General features: G+C 42.7%; 3 protein-coding genes across 6 annotated transcripts; 1 reads left to right on the top strand and 2 right to left on the bottom strand.

Moving 5' to 3' along the window:
- Window positions 1-23: 23 nt before the first annotated feature.
- Window positions 24-8,947, bottom strand: gprin3b (GPRIN family member 3b). Its single transcript, XM_054778085.1, has 3 exons — window positions 8,866-8,947; window positions 3,671-6,755; window positions 24-2,376 (listed from the first exon to the last, which is right to left on the bottom strand). Exon 3 carries the CDS (start codon window positions 2,336-2,338, stop codon window positions 656-658), a length of 1,683 nt encoding a protein of 560 aa, XP_054634060.1. The 5' UTR covers window positions 2,339-2,376; window positions 3,671-6,755; window positions 8,866-8,947; the 3' UTR covers window positions 24-655.
- On the top strand, window positions 8,518-19,692 carry elmod2 (ELMO/CED-12 domain containing 2). 3 transcript variants are annotated; one of them, XM_054778088.1, is made up of 9 exons: window positions 8,518-8,652; window positions 9,465-9,614; window positions 9,681-9,709; window positions 12,355-12,452; window positions 12,533-12,662; window positions 13,254-13,387; window positions 13,533-13,601; window positions 13,671-13,804; window positions 15,288-19,692. In XM_054778088.1, exons 2-9 carry the CDS (start codon window positions 9,470-9,472, stop codon window positions 15,425-15,427), a joined length of 879 nt encoding a protein of 292 aa, XP_054634063.1. In that variant the 5' UTR covers window positions 8,518-8,652; window positions 9,465-9,469; the 3' UTR covers window positions 15,428-19,692. The 3 variants fall into 3 exon arrangements, with proteins under 3 accessions (XP_054634063.1, XP_054634065.1, XP_054634064.1); XM_054778090.1 differs by lacking the exon at window positions 15,288-19,692 and adding an exon at window positions 14,265-14,311; XM_054778089.1 differs by lacking the exons at window positions 8,518-8,652; window positions 9,465-9,614; window positions 9,681-9,709 and adding an exon at window positions 11,193-12,276.
- Window positions 15,783-20,605, bottom strand: ucp1 (uncoupling protein 1). Of its 2 annotated transcripts, none has more exons than XM_054778087.1 (7): window positions 20,193-20,605; window positions 18,843-18,995; window positions 18,575-18,779; window positions 17,634-17,831; window positions 16,699-16,800; window positions 16,398-16,578; window positions 15,783-16,323 (listed from the first exon to the last, which is right to left on the bottom strand). In XM_054778087.1, the coding sequence occupies exons 2-7, from the start codon at window positions 18,966-18,968 to the stop codon at window positions 16,209-16,211; spliced, it is 927 nt and encodes a 308-aa protein (XP_054634062.1). In that variant the 5' UTR covers window positions 18,969-18,995; window positions 20,193-20,605; the 3' UTR covers window positions 15,783-16,208. The 2 variants fall into 2 exon arrangements, with proteins under 2 accessions (XP_054634062.1, XP_054634061.1); XM_054778086.1 differs by having other exon boundaries at window positions 18,843-18,980; window positions 20,193-20,587.
- Between the last annotated feature and the right edge of the window lie 71 nt (window positions 20,606-20,676).

Below are 20,676 nucleotides of genomic sequence, written 5' to 3'. Positions count from 1 at the left end.
ACCTTCTTCACAGAAGTACAGATGACGTCTCAAGAAGCCTTTTCCTCGATGGACAACTCCTGTACGACTGAGAGCCTACACAGACGCTCGACTTGTGTTTTTTCGTCTTTTAATAGAAAACCAAAAAGTAACAGTATGTGTATGCATACACAGTTTTGTTGTTTTTTGCTTGACTGTGCTAACTAGAAATTAAGGGGTGGGGCTCTTATAAATACAGTTCCCCCCAAATGCATCAAAAACATCCAATGTGATCTTGGTTTCATGTATTTGCACACGTAGTTTGACAGCAAATCATAACCCGCCAGTATCCACTACCTTTTTAATGCAGTTCTTTTCGTACATTGCGACTAATATACATGCTTTTTTCTATTATTATTATTGCCTTTGTTATTTAAAAACTCTTCTTTTAAATACCCATTTCTATAAAAGTAGTTGTTCATTTAATACTTTTTACTTCATCGCGATGGATCTCCTTTGATCACAAATGTCACGACTCTAGCCTACAAACATTCCAAGATACTCACAGGAGCGCCGTCCCGTGTACGGCTTCAACGTGGCATTGCAGTGGTGACCAGCGGAGGACAATACCTTGACCTCTAAGAGTGGGACGGGGGACAGAGTGGGGGTGTGGGGGAGTCTGACATTGGCTCAGCCTCTAATCATGGATGGAGGAAGGAGGGGGGCGCATGCAGCAGTTCGGGCGCCGCACGTTCTGCAGCATAGACCTGAACAGGTTGTGCTGCCGCCGCTTGCTCTTCTTGCCGCCGCGTGGTGAGTCCAGGCCGGTGATGGACTTGCGGAAGGAGGTTTGAGCAATCAGTTTCCTCTCCTGCTCCTTGATTTTGCACTGCAGGTGGCTCTGGATGGCGAAACCCAAGGACTCCGGATCCACAGATGCACCATAGACCTCCCATGTCATCCCCTGCTCATCCCAAACAACGTCATGGACGCTCTTTCCCTTCTGCTTCTGATCGTCGTCCTCCTCGTCGCTTCTCTCTGCTTCGGCCTCCTTTTGCTTGCCGGAATCTGGCCCCTTTGTCAAGTCTTTACCTTTCAAATTTTCTTGAGGACTCGTACCTTTTGTTTCTGTTGACTTGGATGACATATTTGTTGATGTAGACATTTGCAGCGCCAGGTCAGTCTGGGCTGTGATGGCCTTGTGAACATATCCAGGCTTGCTAGGGACAGCCATTGTTGGAGATGGTCCTGAAGTAACCTTTTTTGTTACATTTTTTGTCTCCATCTCCTTCCAGTTGCCATGCTCGATGTTGATTTGATAAACAGGCTGGAGTTGGGATGAGGTGGTTTCTTTAGGTTTTGCCCCTAGCTTTGCGTCATTCCTGGTGGGGCACATTTCTGCCTCAACGGTCAGCCTCTCCGATCGCAGATCTGCAGAAGCTGGAAGTGTATTCACCTGCGGCGGCCCCATCTGATGGAATCCTAAACTCCCATCGGTCTGGTAGATGACGGCGAGGCTCTGCACCTCCTCGAGGGCGCCGGCATTCGGCATGAAGGGCAGCAGGCTTGGGCTGGTGGAAACAGCCTTGCTGCTGGTGCTAGCGACTGCCTGGACTTCTGCATCTTTACCCTGCTTGACCGGGGTGGCTGACAGCGAGGAGGTCATGGTCGAGGCCTCCTTATAGAGCTTCCTCAGAGGTTCGACCTGCTGTTGTGCGACAGCTGTATCGACATGCTGTGAGGGTTCCATCTGGGAGGCCGCTGGCTGATGTTTGTCCACAGACACCTCTTGACGATGAGTCGAAGGGGAATTCGAGTTGAGCTCGGGCAACTCTTGAGAAACGGAGCGCCTTCGTTTGTGATTGGTCTCCTTTGGAATCTCTGAAGTTGATGTGCTTTCTTTATCCAGGTTCCCTTCAAGTGTAAGGTGTCTTGACTCGTCAAGTTTTGTTGAGCTATTCCGGGGCGAGGTTGTGACCACCGGCTTGTCCTCATGCGACGTCTTCCCAGTAATGGTTAATGGAGAAATGGGGCTCTTACATACGACCCTTTCATCAGCCAGGCTTAATAGGTTGCTAATATTGGCGTTAGCATCCCTCACCTGGCCTCCCGCCTCAACCAAACCCTGAGCCGACAAGTCTGCAGTCATCTTAAGGGTTCCATCTGTGGGTTGGACTGGCGTTTCCTCAGTTCCCGTTTTGGGGATCTGACCCTGATTGTGTTCTGGTGTCGTGCGTCCAGGTTTCTGGCAATCCTGGGAGAGTTTCAAGTCGGGTTCCTTTACCCAGTTGGCGTTGGACTCCTTATTAGTGAGCGGGTCCACCACAGGCACCTGAGGCACCATCTGGACTGTCACTGTCCGTTTTGGGTTGGATCCCATGCTGGAGTCTTGTTGTTGTAATCCAAATATGCACTCTCCTATGGAGGGGAAAAACACAGTGACTGTCAACCATGTAAAGTCATACCACACATGACGTGTAAGAAATAAACCAAATGTATTTATAGATGTATCTTTTCATGGAATGTCATCTATTAAAAGCTACCCAATTACATTTGCGTCCTCCTGTCACACTCATTAATGTTACGTTGTTGTATGTGATATATGGCATCTATTACATTGGATAAGTGCAGAGTTACAGTGTATATGTAAAAAGTGGATAAAGTGCACAATAGCGCTTCTTATAGACACAGGCGTGGACAAACACAGCTTGTTAGCATTAAAGTGACCCAAAAAGGCTTTTTCCCAGAAGGGCTTACTAAAAACACTTTTGAACTGTCTAAATTCCAGTATCAAGGCTAAATTTTGGACAACATGCTGCCAATGCACTATTGTCGGACCTCTGACACTTTTTTTTGGAAAGATGATAAATAAATATGGGAGACTTAAGAGGGGTGAAATGGATCTTAGCTATGGTAAGAAAACAACGTTGGATAACAGCATGCAAATTGAAGAAATGTGTTGTGAATTATAACACTCTCCCTGGACAATTAATTAGGTACATCTGCACCATGTCATTTTAAGAGCTGTATCAAACAGTGCCTTTAAAAATATATCAATGACATTAGATATTAATTCGACAGTATGTAAATTAGGGTCATTGCAGATTGCAACAGTGCATGATCTTGGGAAGTGTTTACAATATTTGGGGGGTTTTCTTATCTGGATTGGAGGGCGAGAGTATTAGAAACGACTCGTGGTGGTGCAGTTGCACTGTAGATAGACAATCAGAATGATGGATGACTTCATTACTAATTAAGCATTTCACTGACACACACACCATTCTCCACAAACGATCCTGACATTTTCATATAGCATTCAGCATCACTTTCAAAAACATGCAGGTGCCTTACTGAACAGACAAGTGCAACATCCGTGTCTGCCTGCCCTACTATTCATGTGCCTATCTGTCACCATAGTGCAAATATTGATGGGAAACACTTCCTCGTTGTCATTGCATACAGCCGGCTTGGGTTTTAATTGAAACTTGATGATTTTGGTTGCATGCAGCAAGTATATGATAAAAAATAATACTAAAAGGAGGAATGCATGCAATGTGAGGTATAGGCGTTGTATTTTTGCACTGCTGTCCCACCTTTAACATCTTCACAGGCCATTGATGTGTCTTGCTGCTTACGTTTGACCTTGCGGGTGCACGCAACCTCATAAAAAGCACTATGTTGTGTACTGGAAACAAAAGAAAGGGGGGCTTACCTTAGGTTGGGGGAGATATGAGCACCGCTTTACAGGTCCTGTTAAGGCGCGTTGCAGTTTGCGCATCCGTGTCCGTGAGATGAGGCTGAAGCCCTGACATGAATATGGAAAAGCAGTCTCGATGACATGCAGACACGCCCTCCTGCAAGATTTTCTCTCTCTTCTTTTTTTTTTTAGGAGGAGGAGGAGGTAGAGGAGACGCACCGCACACATTCAGGCTGCAGTGAGTCACCGATAAAAGGCTTCACGAAAGATGCAGCCTTTCACAAACAAAAAAGAAGGAAAGCATTCACACAGTGTGAATGACATGCGTGCGTGGCATCCCTTAGTGGGTTGGTCCACGCACGGTTTTCACCGTGCACCAGAGTAAAAAGCAAGCAAGAAAAAAAGCAGATAGTGAATGGATGAGTGCTGGATGCTTCATTCACCTACATTGTTATTAGGTGCGATAATGCAACATCACAGTGTACTACTACGACAAAAAAACGGTTAAAATGGTCACGGTCAAGTACAAAAAATATATTTCAAAAATCAGTTGCAACACAATTGTTTTATTTGTAACACTGTACATTATTTGTGGGAAAATAATACAATGTAATACAGAATATTATGAACTTTTGTACGGAATCATTAAAAAACATGTAAGACAAATGATATGGTAATATAGATAAGTTAATTAAATTGTATTCATTATTTGTGGGGGGGAAGGAAAAACATAGGGGATATCATTTTATCATTATCATTTTAAGCTTTTGTACAAATAAAGCCTCCATCCCATAATATGTACTAATAATTATAATACATATTATATTGCGGTACATATGATATATATTTTTTTAATATTTTATTTTATTTTATTTTTAAGTAATATTATTTGGTTAGGGTTAGGGGAAAAGAACAATATATACAGTAGAACATAATTTAATATGACCATAAAAATGCATGTGTACAAATAAAAGCTTTTCCGCCTTCCTCCTAACCCCCAATACACCTGGCTTTCTCTGCAGTTGAGTAAATAAATACCCCAGTATGTATATACTTTAATACTCTATAATAATATATATTTAATATTAAATTTGAACATCTTTTATTGTTTCAGTTACACATCATTGATTTATCTCCTCCGTGAATCACCACCTTATCGTGGTGGAGGGGTTTGTGTGCCCGAGTGATCCTAGGTGCAATGTTGTCTGGTGCTACAGTACAGTATATGCCCCTGGTAGGGTCTCCCAAGGTAAACAGGTCCTAGGTGACGGACCAGACCAAGAGTGATTCAGAAGACCTTATGGTGGGGGGGTTCGCAGGCCAGTGGGCCAGTCCTCACCAGTGGGACCCGGCCGGGCCACCTTTGGATTGGGGAAAGGGTCCTGACTGTTGTTTGTGCGTACACGTCGAACGGCAGTTCAGAGTACGCAGCCTTCTTAGAGTCCATCAGAGGGGTGCTGGAGAGCACCCCAACTGGTGACTCCGTCGTTTTACTGGGAGACTTCACGCCCATGTGGGCAATGACAGTGTGACCTGGAGGGGCGTGATTGGGAGGAACGGCCTGCCCAATCTGAACCCGTGTGGTGTGATGTTGTTGGACTTCTGTGCGAACCTCAGTTTGTCCATCACAAACACCATGTTCAAACATAAGGATGTCCACAAGGACACATGGCATCAGGACATCCTTGGCCGCAGGTCTATGATCGACTTTGTAGTCGTATCATCAGACCTGCGTCCGCATGTTCTGGACACGCAGGTGAAGAGAGGGTCTAAGCTGTCAACTGATCACCACCCTGTGATGAGTTGGATTAGATGGTGGGGGAGGATGCCGGACAGACCTGGGAGGCCCAAACGTGTAGTGAGGGTTTGCCGGGAACGTTTGGCAGAGTCTCCTGTTCATCGAGTCTTCAACTCTCACCTCTGGCAGAGCTTTGCCTGCATCCCGGGGGAGAATGAGGATATTGAGTCCAAATGGGCTGTATTCCGTGCCTCCATTGCTGAGGCAGCCGATCGGAGCTGCGGCCGCAAGGTGGTGGGTGCCAGTTGTGGCGGCAAGCCCCGAACCCGATGGTGAAAACCAGAGGTTAGGGCTGCCGTCAAGCTGATGAAGGAGTCTTATCAAGCATGGATGGCTTGTGGGACTCCTGAAGCAGCTGATGGGCATCGGCAGGCCAAGCAGCACGGGGCAGCCTGTTTCCGGTGAACGTTGGCCTCCGTCAAGGCTGCCCTTTGTCACTGATTGTGTTCATAATTTTCATGGACAGAATTTCTAGGCGCAGCGAAGGCGTCGAGGGAGTCCAGTTTAGTGGTCTTAGGATCTCGTCTCTGCTATTTGCAGACAATGTGGTCCTGATGGCCTCAACGAGCTGTGACCTTCATCGTTTACTGGGGTGGCTTGCATCTGAGTGTGAAGCTTCTGGGATGACACTCAGCCCCTCCAAATCCGAGGCCATTGTTCTCAGTCGGAAAAGGGTGGATTGCTCCCTCCGGGTTGGGAATGAGGTCCTGCCTGAGGTGGAGGAGTTCAAGTATCTCGGGGTCTTGGATTGATTGGAGTGTGAGGTCGATAGACGAATCGGGGCAGCGTTTGCAGTAATGCGGTCGCTGTACCGGACCGTCGTGGTGAAGAGAGAGCTGAGCCAGAAGGCAAAGCTCTCAATTTACCGATCAATCTATGTTCCCACCCTCACCTATGGTCATGAGCTTTGGGTTGTGACCGAAAGAACGAGATCGCGGATACAAGCGGCTGAAATGACTTTCCTCCGTAGGGTAGCTGGACTCATCCTAAGAGAAAGGGTGAGGAGCTCGGTCATCCGGGAGGAGCTCAGAGTAGAGCCACTGCTCCTTCATATCGAGAGGAGCCAGTTGAGGTGGCTCGGGCATCTAGTCGGGATGCCGCCCAGACGCCTCCTTGGTGAGGTGTTCCGGGCATGCCCAGCCGGGAGAAGCCCCCGGGGCAGACTTAGGACATACTGGAGGGATTATGTCTCACAGCTGGCCTGGGAACGCCTTGGTGTCCCCCCGGTGGAGCTGGAGGAGGTGGCTGGGGACCGGGAAGTCTGGGCTTCCTTGCTGAGACTGCTGACCCCGCGACCCGGACCTGGATAAGTCGAGGAAAATGGATAGAATGGATGGATCACTTATTTGTGTGGAAAAAAGTGCCTACTATTTAAAATACTGCATACGAAATACAGTATTATTCAGTTTCATTAAAAAAATCATTTGTCCAAACAACGTTTTTCCCTCTCGTGAACGCTTCACCCCTAATGGGCGTCTCGTACTCTCTGCAGTTGAGCAAATAAACACTCTCAGCCTTATTATTGATATGTAAAATTACATACAGTAGTTATTATACACACAATATTTTATGATATTGTATTATATTGTTTTCATTGTCTTTTGGAATTAAATACAATGAAAATCTTTAAAATATGAAATATTGCAGTAAATAAATGCTGTGGGCCACAATATGAGGATTTCAAAGCACACAGTACATACTAGTACATGACTCGTACATGAAGAGATCTTTCTTCACTGGTCAGCACACTGGAGTTTCATTCGGAGAGTGACATGCACCCTCTAATTACACCGCAGTGCATTTATGTCAGGAGACCCCGAGGTTAGAGGTGCATTGGGGGGCAGTCAAGTGAGCATACTAGTGTTGTGATGAATGAGGCAAACAACAACCAGGAACACACACACACACACACACACAAATACTATAGAACCACTTAAAGGGGCCCTACCCTGCACATTTCAGGGGCTTTTAAAAGGATACTGAATCCCAGTGGGACACTATAGTAAATTTATTTTCATAAAATACTCCATAAATGTGAAGTTACTGTATGTACCGTACAGGGTAAATCTGCATTCTTCTCCTCTTGGCCAACGTGCTCAATTCAGCTGACTCCTCATCCAACCACGCCTACTCTGTTGTTTATCAGGGTGATTTTCAAGAAAAAGCGACACATGGGAGAGAGCAGCAGTAGCGGTTTACCGCAGCAGAAGCGGCAAGTTGCCATACATGCACTTCCTATAGATGTGACGTGAGAAGCTCAAAGGCTCTTGTGGAAGTCTCATTAAGTTCTCATACCCTGCCATTCATAAGATTTTGGAGTGGCATAAAAAGTAAACCAGGGATAGCTTAAAAAAAACACACCAACCTCATGATATGGCACTTCCACATTTTGGAGAACAAGGGTACAATAGTTTAAACATATGTTGGAAATGTAGGATAGGGCCCCTTAAATTAACTTTGACTTCCTGTTGTTAGGCGGAAACAATCACAGTTAGTGAAATGTATCTGTTTTTTTAACAATGAAATAATGGGGTGATCAAACGGTGTGAATGGTGTCTTTATTTTATTTTCAATACTCCAAATATACAACAGATACAAATATTGTGTTATATAATTGAACTTTGGTAATTAAATATACATTTTGTATTGTCAGCAAGCTAATCATTTGTACAAAATGAAGGCCAAACAGGTGTTTTATTTCTAATAGACAGTGGTATGGCAGCATCTTGTGGTTGTTTTGGGAATTAGCACAGTTGACAAGTTCAGCTGTTACAATTAAAATCATTTAAAAGCAGGTCTGAACACTAGATAGCGCTGCAGCAAAAAACCTCCCCATAAAAGGAGCGTGTGAGGCGTTCAAAAACATCACGTAAACTGACTATCTTGACAGTAAACGTTGTTTCATTTAAGATCTCAAACGTTTTTGACTGACCAAATTACACAAATGAACAAAAATCACAAAATTATACATATACATGTTACACTTAGGGGTGTAACTTGTCCAAATATCATCCTAACCCTCGCTTCATTTTTGCACATGAGGGTGTGTGTGTGCGAGAGAGACCCTGAACGCCACACCAATGCAGGCTGACATCTTGCAAACAGTCCACGCACATTCGTTGACTACACAGTACACACAGCTTGCCGCTGAAGATAAGCTTGGATACATTTGATTTTTAATGATAAGATAATAACAAGGGTAAGAGCCGCAAATCAACAAAATAATTTAGCTATACTGTATTTGCGAAGACCAAGCGAACAAAGCTAGCTACCGGTAAAAGACAAACCTGTTGTCTGGACGACGCTTTCGCTGTCATTAATCAGTCACTGAAGCAATTACTTTGTTTATAAAGTTGTTATGAAGTAGCTGTTTATGATCACAAAAGTACAGTGAAAGCGACAGTGTACTCACACGTCTGCGTAACGTCAAGTAGACGTTTGTGTTTATGCTAGCACGTATTAGCAACGATGCTAGCCCAGCTCACCATTGCTGCAGCAGCCGGGATGGTAGTTAGCGAGCCTCACCGCGCATGCGCTGTTTCGCGCAACATTGTTTTTATCGCAGTAACTAATTGATTTAATGAGCTCATTTAATGTACAGTACATCATCCTTGTCTCAACTAGACAGGCACCAGAACATTAACATTAAACATGTCTTAAATCATGTAAATAACTCATCAAACATCAAAATGATGACATGCCTTTTAATATTAAGTTTATTAGATTTATGGGGGATTTTTTCCGTCTGTAAGCCTGGATTCCATCAGAATTTAAAAAAAAAAAATCTAAATATAGTTCTTAATTGATTTATTAGTGTGATTTTGGGTTTTTTTTAATGTGTTTTAAAAATAATTTCTAATCATATATGTGTATATGCATGATCATGAAATATATATTTTTACATTTTTTTAGAACATTTTTTAGCCTTCTATACTGTAAATGTGATGTTTTATTATGATCTATACCCCCTGTTTACTGTGCTGTTTTTTAATTTTTTTATTCACCTTTTAGGAAGCATGCTGGCATATATCTGGCAATACGTTTACACATACTACCTCAGGTACTGGCTGAAGTGGCTCATTAGGCAGGCAACGGGCACGTGCGAGCTGCAGAGGATATGCTCGGGATACAAACCAGGAGCGACCAGAACAACAAAAACAGGTGAGAAAATCATCCCAAATGTGAAGTTTCATTCGAATTTTCCCATTCATTTGTGTTCTATTGCAGAATACTCCCTGGGGTTGTCAAAGAGCAAGGTAAGCCATTTCATGTTGGGGAATATGCTTTCACAAATTTGTGTAAAGAGTTTTGCTATTAGTTTAGCTTATGTAATACGGCGCAGCGAGAGCCTTTAAACCCATCAGAATTATCAACCCATCAGAATTATCAGTGGTGCAAAGGTCTAATGTTGCACAGTTGTAAACAGGATCCATCCTGATTTGTATCAACATTTTGACATCTTGTCTAGGCCCATGGTCTTCATTTTCTAAAGCATTCAAACAAAGAATGAATACATGTGCTTGTATACATGCTCACTGGACACTTCATTAGCTACCACTGTATCATGTACATACTGTATTGCGATGACATCCACATATACGGATGTAAACTAATGATTAAGAAAGATGTGAATCAATAAGCCATTTACCAGGAAATTGTGTGCCTGACTGATGATGAAATAACTTACAACATTTTACCATTTGCAGCATAAATGATAATAATTAAAATTATTAGGGATGCTCCGATCGGGGTTTTAATGCTGCCGATTCCGATGATCGATGAGTGAAATCGGCCGATACTGTTACCAGTCTGACTAATCCAACCACTTTTCGGGCTATCCGCCTTAGACCTCCCACTGCCACATACACATGGTCGCGTATCCAGCGTTTGGCCACATTAGCGGCCACCCGACCAATGATCACATCGCGAGCCTCGAAAATTCTCCACACCCTGCCAAGTGGCCGCCCCCCAAATGCCGCACCAAATTAAAGCTTTTTAACTTGCCTCTCCGGCGAGGTATTATTTGTGTTATGTTTTGCATGGTGCAAAATGTATGTCACTCTCACAAACGACAGGTAAGTCCCACACGGCAGACATGATTGTTTTGGCTTTGGCACGCCTGCGCAGTGTGAGGGAATGTGACGGGCAGACGCTCGCTTCAGGTTGCATACTGCAAAAGTACAAGCCACAGGCGATCGGCGTTGAAAGGCATTTTTTCACATATGCTGATCACGTGCTTTGTCACGGAAATCGGATGATTTTGATCTGTGGCCAATCGGTCTGAGCATCCTAAATATATATATTTTATTATAATAAATATTACTGAATTTCCCAGATTAATTACTATTTTTAAGATTATTTTTTACAGATTATGAATATATATTTGCACTTAATATTGTTAATATATTTAAAAGATTTTAATATATTAATTATTACTTAATAAACTTTAATTTTAGTTTTTTTTTTTTTTTTTCCTGCTATTACCATTCAATTCCATTTTCTTCCGCTTATCCTGGTTGTGGGGACAGCAGTCTCAGTAGGGAAGCCCAGACTTGCCAGTACCCGGCCACCTCTTCCAACTCCACCAGGAGGAAACCAAGGCGTTCCCAGGCCTGCTGTGAGACATTATCCCTCCAGCGTGTTCCATTTCTTCCCCGGGGGCTCCTACCAGCTGGGCATGCCTTCCGGCTCAGCTCTCTCTTCACCACAACGATCCGGTACAGCAACCGAATTACTGCAGACGCTGCGCCGATCCGCCTGTCGACCTTGTGCTCCAACCTTCCCTCACTTGTGAACAAGCCCCCGAGATACTTCAACTCTTCCACCTGGGGCAAGACCTTGCTCTCACCCTTTTTTGATTGAGAACAGTAGCCTCAGATTTGGAGCTGCAGAGTTTCATCCCAGAACCTTCACACTCAGTTGTAACCCACCCCAGTAAATGCTGAAGGTCACAGCCTGATAGGGCCATCAGGACTACATCGTCTGTGAATAGCACAGATGAGATTCTTGAGTCTGACCGGCATCCTCCCTCTCCATCTAATCCAACTCATCACCAGGTGGTGATCAGTTGACAGCTCAGCCCCTCTCTTCACCCGCATGCCCAGAACATGCGGACACGGGTCTGATAATACGACTACAGAGTCGATCACAGACTTGTGGCTTAGGGTGACATGGTGAAAGGTGCACTTGTGGACATCCTTACGTTCGAACATGGTGTCTGTTATGGACAAACTGTGGTTCGCACATAAGTCCAATCACATTACACCACATGGGTTCAGATCAGGGAGGCTGTTCCTCCTAGTCACGCCCCTCCAGGTCCCACTGTCATTTCCCGCATGGTTGTTGAACTCTCCCAGTAGAACTACGGAGTCACCAGCAGGGGTGCTCTCCAGCACCCTTCTGATGCTGTTTGGCGCATTCGCACAAATGACAGTCAGGACCCTTTCCCCAACCTGAAGGCGTAGGGAAGTGACCCTTTCGTTCACAGGGGCTGACTCCAACACAGAGGCACCGAGCCTGGGGGGCTAATAATAAGCCCACACCAGCTCCCCGCCTCTCCCCTGCGGCACCTCCGGAGTTGAACAAGGTCCAGCCCCTCTCGAGTTAGGGTCGAGGTGAGTCCGGCCAAGAACTAGCTTTGTCCTTTGAAGGCCACGTCGCCCAGGCGTCCGCCCACGACCGCCACCCAATATGCACTGGACGGGACCCTTATGCTTGTCCCCGCATGTGCTGTGTCTACGGGAGGAGATCCCGTTCGGCTCCTTGTGGCAACAACATAGTTCCTAGGAACACTCGTGCACTCAAACTCCTCTACCACAATAAGGTGGTGATTCACATAGGATTTTTTTGTTTTGTTGTGGGTTTTTTATGCTATTATACAGTATTTTTTCGTCCTCTGCAGCTTCTAAGATGTGCCCTGGAAAGCAGCGAGGACAAGTTAGAACAATGCGTGGAGCACATCATGAAGGAGAAGAAGGTCAAAGTGCAGAGTAATCCCCTGTAATGCCACACACACACTATTCTCAAAATAATGCTTAGTGTACTGTTATTTTTTTGTTAATCTGATTTCTTCCTTGTAGGTTCAAGGAGAGTCTGCACACCTCTCTGCTGCAGATAACAGGATACAAACGCCTGTATGCGTCCGTGGAAGACACCAGGAAGGAAGTGTTCAGCTCGAACAACCAAGAGCACGAGGCCATGCTGCTCAAGGTGCTACTATGTTTGCAAAGCTAATACACTGATTGTTCAGATTTGGAAGCCATTTTCCTACAGGAAATAATGGAAATAGAAATAATGTGTTTCAGGGTCAAACTGTTGCCATCATAAAAACCTGTATTAACTGTACAGGCAAGTTATACAATAGAAAAAGTAACTTAACCACCCCTGATATTAAATAAACAAGTGATGACACGTGTAGATGCTAGCCAGTCAGCTGCTAGCGTGAGCAGCTAAGTGTTACAATGTAATGTGAAGGTAATTTACATCTCACCTACTCATTTATCTTTAATATTGTCACAGGTGTAGAAGAGCCACTTCAAAAACAGTAAAACACATAACTTTGTCATCGACCCACTAAGTGACGAGGCACACAAATGCTGTCGAGACGGCAGCTAGCGCCAGCAATTAATTGTAAAAATATGTTAACTACTGTTAACAATACATACCATACATTCCAGACTATCAGCCGCGACTTTTTTTCACATGGTTTGAACCCTGCGGCTTCAACAATGATGTGGCTTATTTATGGCTAAAAGAAACACAGTTCCACTGTATGATGGCCAAAGTATGTGTCACTCTCAGCTTTGGGAGCTACTCATGCCGAGCGTCAAGCTGGAGTCCAGAGTAACCAAGCAGTGGGGAGACATAGGCTTCCAAGGGGATGACCCCAAGACCGACTTCAGAGGAATGGGCATGCTGGGCCTCATTAACCTCCTGTGAGTCCTGAATACGAATCCTAATGGCATTAGTAACACAACATTATGGGAAATTAAAGTTTGACCTTGGCTGCTCAACGAGCATTAGGCACAGCTTGTTCTCACACAAAGCATACAAAAGTGTTGTTGTTTGTTTCCTTCACAGTTTCTTCAGTCAAAACTACACAGACGCAGCACGGATGGTGTTGTCTCACGCTAACCATCCTAAACTGGGGTGAGGACAAATGCAAATCATCAAATTTGTACTCCTGATGTCGCACTAATTGGATTCATTGTATTCCAGGTACTCATATGCCATCGTTGGCATCAACCTGACGGAGATGGCCTACAGCCTCCTGAAGAGCGGCGCTCTCAAAGCTCATTTCTACAACACAGTGCCGGGCACGCCTCAGCTACGACATTTTCTTCAATTTTACTGTGAGTACATCGCCTTGACTTGACTGCAATCTGATGTAACATGAAGCTTAGCTCAGGTCTTCTTCCCCTTCTTGAGACAGCAAACTAGTTGAGACTGAATAAACAGCGCCTCTGCTGGTGGCAGCAAAGTACTGCACTGCGTTTTGCCAGTTTGTCAGGATAGTGCATGATATGCAAAATTGACGTTTGCACAAATATGTGGACAAATAGCCCCAGTCACTGTCAATAAGCTTACTTATTCAATCAAGGCAATGCATGATATGCTGCTCTCTGTTGTGCCTCACTCAACTCGGTTCGAAGGATAAATTGGACACAGAATTGGCACAACTCTGCGGACAAATAATGTATTCCCCACATGTGGATAGTCGTGCTGTGATGTCACTGTCATAGAAACAAGCTTAATTATTCAATCAAGACACTGCATGATATGCTTCTCATTCCAATGCCTCGTTGAACTCAGGAAGAAGTTAAGAGACAACATTGGAACAAACCTGTGGACAAATAGCATCACATGCCATGCACCATGTGTGGGTAAACATACTTTGATGCCACTGTCACTGAAATAAGTGTACTTGCTGTATTTAATCAAGACACTGCATGATGTGCCGTTATGCCTTGGTGAACTCATGAAAAATGAAATTTGATAACAATTGACATTTGCAGACAAATAGGCTCAGGCACTGTCATGGAAATAAGCTTATTTATTCAATCAAGGCAATGTGCACGATATGCTGTTTGGTACAAAGTCTTGCTGAAGTTGCTGAAAAAAAGAAAACATTGGGTTCAAAATTTGCACAAATCTGCGTGCAAACGTGTGGGCCGTTGTACTTGGATGCCACTGTCACAGAAATAAGCGCAACTATTCAATCAAGACAGTGCATGGCATGCTGCTTGCTGCTATGTCCTGCTGAACTCATGGAAAAAGTTCATAGATGACATTTGCAGACAAATAGGCTCAGGCACTGTTACAGAAATAAGCTTAATTATTCAATCAAGACAATGCATGACATGCTGCCCGCTGCTATGTCTTGCTGACGTTGCAGAAAAAGGAAAACATTGGACCCAAAGTTTGGACAAATGTGTGGTTTTGACGGAAAAATAAGTGTATCTATTCAATCAAGACAGTGCATGATACGATGCTTGCTGCTGTGGCTTATTGAAGACACTGAAAAACTGCACATATCTGGACAAATAAAATTGCTATCTGGCATTTCATTGTTTTCTTGGTCGCTATGTTAGGGTCATATCTAAGTCATATGTAATATGAAAATGTAAGTAGCAAAGGTTACTTCCCAGATGCATAAGCAACACTTACAGGCGTCTTTCAAGATGCCTGAGAAGAAAAATGGAAAGATTGCATATTTTATTGAAATATTTATGAATTGGCTATACCTATATTGTTATGTACAGTTTATATTGGATAAAACAATAGCAATTAATGAAGTAATGCAAAGTACCCACAGCTTCTCGTCCTGTCTTCCAGGCTACCTGGCGTTTGAGTTTGACAAATTCTGGATCGCAGAGGAACCCGAAAGCATCATGCTGTTCAATCAGTACAGAGAAAAATTCCATGACATGGTGCAGACCCAGCTAAAGGACCCTGATGTGTCTCTCACGCTCTAATCCAGCTAACAACTAACGCTTAACACCGGGAAGGAAGCACAAACCTCGGGGAAAAAACCCTGTATTCCAAGTCGATGTAGACGTGGCGGTGAGTGGTTTGTGACAATTTGAGCTCTTTTAATGAGCCAGCAGCCGCATTGCTATGTGGGTCCAAAGACTCTTAGAAAAATGTTAAATCATGTTAACACTTTAAGTTCAGCTCAGGATTTTGATATTTATGTCCTTAATAATGTGACAAATGCTTGTTTTGTTTAACGCGTCCACTCTAATGTACTGACTTAAACAATTAAACACACACACACACACACACACTGACGTTTGCTGTGAACATGTAGAATAAGCACACTTGCACGTGTGAAACAGGTTAAATATATACATTGATATATTTAGGATGCATATAAACATGTAGTACATTACACCATAGGGCACCATGAGTACTTCAGCTGCTTTAAGAGTGAACTTTGGGCAGTTTGTCTTGTTAAAGTGCAGTTTTCCAGGTGGGCTTCTTTACACTTAACATTAGGCACACCTGCACAATTGAACATTAGTCAGTAAAAAAAAAAAACAACCTTGTTTATGCATATGCTAAATACAGCCACAATAATGACCATGTTAAATTCATGTCAGTCAAAAGCTATTACAGTCACACAGTGCTGTGGGATGGCCTCATACTGTATGTATTTAAGAGGACTTAATAGCTAAAATAGCAAAAAAAAATGGCTCCTCCGCCCCTGCAGGTGTACCTAATATAGCGCTCAGTGCGTTCCCTCCACCATTAGGCTCAGTTAGCAGCCTCAAACCTCTTCTTGGTGACCATCATGCCTCGCTTTATTTGCTCAAAGGAGACGAACATCACGATGTTCCACGAGCCCAGCCTCAGGAAGGATGGCACAAAGCTAAACAATAAAATAAAAAGTTATGTGATTGGTGAAAGTTCACACAAAAAAACATGACAAGAGTGAGCGCTCACCCCTTGTAGAAAGCTGTGGGCCCCTCTTTGGTCAACATGGTCCAGGCGCAGTTGACAGCGCTCCTGTACTGACCCGGCGGCGAGTTCATGTACCTGGTCTTCACCACGTCCACCGGGGAGGCGATCACCGTGGTAACAAAGCCGGCTCCGAAGGCGGACACGAAGTGACACGGAAGATTGTCTGCGCAAATTGTCATATCAGCACTTTGTATGGACGATTGTGTTATCAGCTGGAGGGACAGTGGGTGTGTGGGCCCTCAGCCAATCAGCAATCAGTATATATGTGTGCGTGTGCGCTCACCTGACATGAGCTTGTGTCGCAGGATGGCCTCTTTGATGAGGTCATAGGTCACCAGCTCTGTGCAGTTGACCAGTGCGTTCCTCGTGATGTTGGGCAGCGTTCCTGCACAAGACATTTAACATTTTTATTTTTTTGTTACAAAATATTAAATATAACAATAAGACTGGTATTGTAATATATTTCAAATGCTTTTGCGTCACATGTGTGCAATTATGTTATTATTATTATTATTAACTCATAAATGTATTCATTAGAATTTTAATGTTTTAAATTTGGATTAACTATTATATTATTGTACCATTATTACACATACAATACTAACTGTAATTGAATAATAGTATAGTAATAATATTTTCTTTTCAAGGATTAACGTGATTTCAGGGATGCACACATTATGTAGTAATATAAATTAATTATTAAAATACTATTCATATCACAAATAGTATTTTTTTAATTTACTCTTTAAATAAAGTGAATTCTATTCATTCATTATAATTATACAATATAAATACATATAATTATATTAATATGCAGTTATGTAGCACAATAATACAAATATAATAGTGAGGGTTCTGGACTGGACGACAAAAGTTACTTATTATTTTTTATATTATCCAATCGGGCAATTATTAATTAAGTCATGACAATTATTATTAGGACTGATTATATTAATTTATTTTTAAATGAATTAGATGGAGGAGGACCGCTATATATTCCTTTTAACAGAATGGTGTTGACACCATCATCGCATCTCTTCTAACGTGAAGAAGTAACATTGTGCATGAGCAGTAAATACATTTATTAAATACTACATGTATTGTGCTTTCCGTGTATTCTCCATGTTTCACAGTAATTCAGTTTTATTATGAAACATGGAGAATGCACTCACGGAAAGCACAATATGTATTATTTTAAAAAGTTGGAAAAGGAAGAACCTTTCCAGAGTCCGCGCAGGCCCTCGTTGTGGAAGATGTGTTTGTAGGCCTGCATGGTGCCGCTGTAGCGCCGAGCCACGCCGTCCAGGTTCATCTGAGCTTGGAACCTCACCTTCACCACGTCTGTGGGCTGAGCGAACGACACTGCCATGGCGCCCGTCGTGCAGCCGGCCAGGATACGCACCAACACTCCTGGATCTGCGCAAACATGTCGCGTCATTTTTGCGGTTTTTATACCAGTCAGGGATTTTGACACAAGGCGGAAGCAGGCAATCATTGGAGAGAAATGTCATTCTATATAACAAGATCATTTTTTAGCTTTATAATGGCATGGAGTGCATGACCACACGGTCAATTATTAACAAGATGTTGCACAACTTGGGCATCTCTGTGTGGAGTTTGCATGTTCTCCCCGAGCGTGTGTGGGTTTTCTCCAGGTACTCCGCTTTCCTCCCACATTCCAAAAACATGCATGTTAGGTTAATTGGAGACTCTAAATTGTCCATAGGTATGAATGTGAGTGTGAATGGTTGTTTGTCTATATGTGCCCTGCCATTGGCTGGCGACCAGTCCAGGGTGTACCCCGCCCGTCGCCTGCAGCCAGCTGGGATAGGCTCCAGCATACCCCCCCGACCCTAATGAGGAGAAGCGGCATAGAAAATGGATGGATGGATGGATGTTGCACAACACAGCAGCAACAGAACCAATGTTGTAATAGCGGTAAAGCGCAAACTGCTCAGTCAGCATGAATAGCGGTGATGAGTCCATTGTAAACAACTGTGTGAACAACATTTTAAAGCTCATGCAGAGGTAGATAAATAATTTTAAAAGTTTATTTTGTAAAAGTTAAAAAAAAAATTTTTTTAACTTAATACAAATTGAAGAAAAAAAAAGGTTAAAAATACACATTTTTAAAAAAATTAATACAATTGCATACTTACTGTGGGCTCCTCCGGTGTAGAAGTCCTTGACGTTGTCGTAGAGGCCGATCCGAACGGATGCGAAGCACACTTGCCTCTGCAGACCCGCCACCAGGCCGTTGTACAGCGACCTGGGCCCCTCGGTGCGGATCATGGTGCTGATGGTGCCAAACACGCCTCTGTAGCGGATGTTCTTGGCTGCCTCCACTGCCTTCTCGCCTTGAATCTGAACTCAAGAGCAGCATCTTTTAGGACCAAAACGGCAGTGGAGAAAAACACGCACGCTTACCTGCAGTCTGACTTTGGCCGTGTCCAGCGGGAACGTGACGATGTCGGCAATGCAAGCCGCCGCTCCAGCGCTCGCCATCTTCACACCCAAAGGAGGTGGGACGTCTGAGGGTTTGAGACCCACCATCTTCTCCTAAATCTGAACGGCAAATCACTAAAATGAGGCAGGAAGCAACGTTAAGATCAGGGGTGTCCAAACTTTTTCCACTGAGGGCCACATACTGAAAAGCCAAAGGAGGCAGAGGCCATTTTGATATTTTAACTTTTAATCCCTACATTAAACGATTTTGCTCATTTTTCCATGTTTGCTTTTTTCTTTTTCTTTTTTAATTTACATATATTTCAACTTTCTTGGAAATGTTTTTTTCTCATAACATGATGACTATTTCCATATTTTTGACATTCTTTGTATAACGTTTTCCCAAAATTGCTACTTTATTCTTTAGTTGAGTTGTAAAAAAAAAAAAAAAATCTTTATTTCAACTTTATGCTTCTAAAGGTATTTTATTCCTCAAAATAATTGATTCTTGTATTTTGTTATAAGATTACAACTTTTTCTCCTTATGGCTTTATTTCCAGAATATTTTGACTTTATTCACAAAATGTAGCTTTTTTCAAACCAAATTTTACAAAAATTGCAACTTTATTCCGTTTTGTTTCTCATAATACTCCTGACTTTTTTTTTCTTTAATATTTGCAAACTTCTAAAATGAGTTTTCTCCCCTCAGTATAGTAGAATTTATTCTCGTAAATGTATGACTTTTTGTCTCAAGATTACAATTTTTTTCATTTATGACTTTATCAAAAATATTTTTTCTAACCTATTCTATTAGTTTTCTAACCTAATTTTCCCAAAATTGCAACTTTTTCTTCCTCATATTGACTTAAAAAAGATGTCATTTTTCTTTTAATATTTCGTTATGCTTATAAAATTACATTTTTGTCCCTCTCAAAAATGTACAATTTATTCTCTTAAATGTTTTTTTTTCCTCATATGACTTTGCCATATTTTGACTTTATTTTCAAAATATTTTCCAATCGAGTTTTCCAAAAACTTTAACGCCATTCGTTTGGTATGTAACTCATATTAAAAGATTTTTCTTAATATCTTAACTTTGTTTCTAAAGTTATTTTAGTATTATATTATTATTTTATTATACTTTTTTCTCAATATGACTTTATTCTAATATTTCAACTTTATTCCTGTAAAATTACTGCTCTTTTATTCCACTTATTTTATTTATTTATTTATTTTAAGTTATCTTGTTTAATAGTACATTTAGCAGGTGGCCCCCATGCCCCACTTTGGACATCCCTTGTTCAGAGATTCTGCAGCAAGAAATGTACTTACATGCTTTGTGATTTGGACCCTTGGGTGTCACCAGGCAGGACTGGATAATAATCCATAAAAGGTGTCCACACGGCACAGAAGGACGTCTTGGTGTTTTTGCTCTGTATTTATATATTTTCTGGCCGTCCGGCTTCTTTATGACACATGAGAGGCGTTACTGTAGGTTCTCCCGAGTCAAAGCAAAGTCCATCGACTGCCAAAGAGTCAATGTTCAATGGAGCCCTTTTCAAATAAACAACCCCCCAACACACACGCATGTTGCTTCACACACACACACACACACACACATGTTGCTTCTTGATGGGGAAATAGCTTCAAACAAGCATCACTTGCGTTTTTAAGTGACTGACACACATTTGTGTCGCTTCTTTCGACAGCCAATACTGAACAAAATGATATCAAGAGAGGATTTACCAGCTGTGTGTAAGTCTGTTCTGTGCTCCTACTTCTCACCATGTGCGTTTCATTTGCTAAATAGCAGCCG

Source organism: Dunckerocampus dactyliophorus, chromosome 6 (genome assembly GCF_027744805.1).
Source record: "Dunckerocampus dactyliophorus isolate RoL2022-P2 chromosome 6, RoL_Ddac_1.1, whole genome shotgun sequence".
NCBI classification, from domain to species: domain Eukaryota; kingdom Metazoa; phylum Chordata; class Actinopteri; order Syngnathiformes; family Syngnathidae; genus Dunckerocampus; species Dunckerocampus dactyliophorus.
The sequence above is the reverse complement of the archived record's forward strand: the minus strand, read 5'-3'. Positions and strand labels throughout refer to the sequence as shown.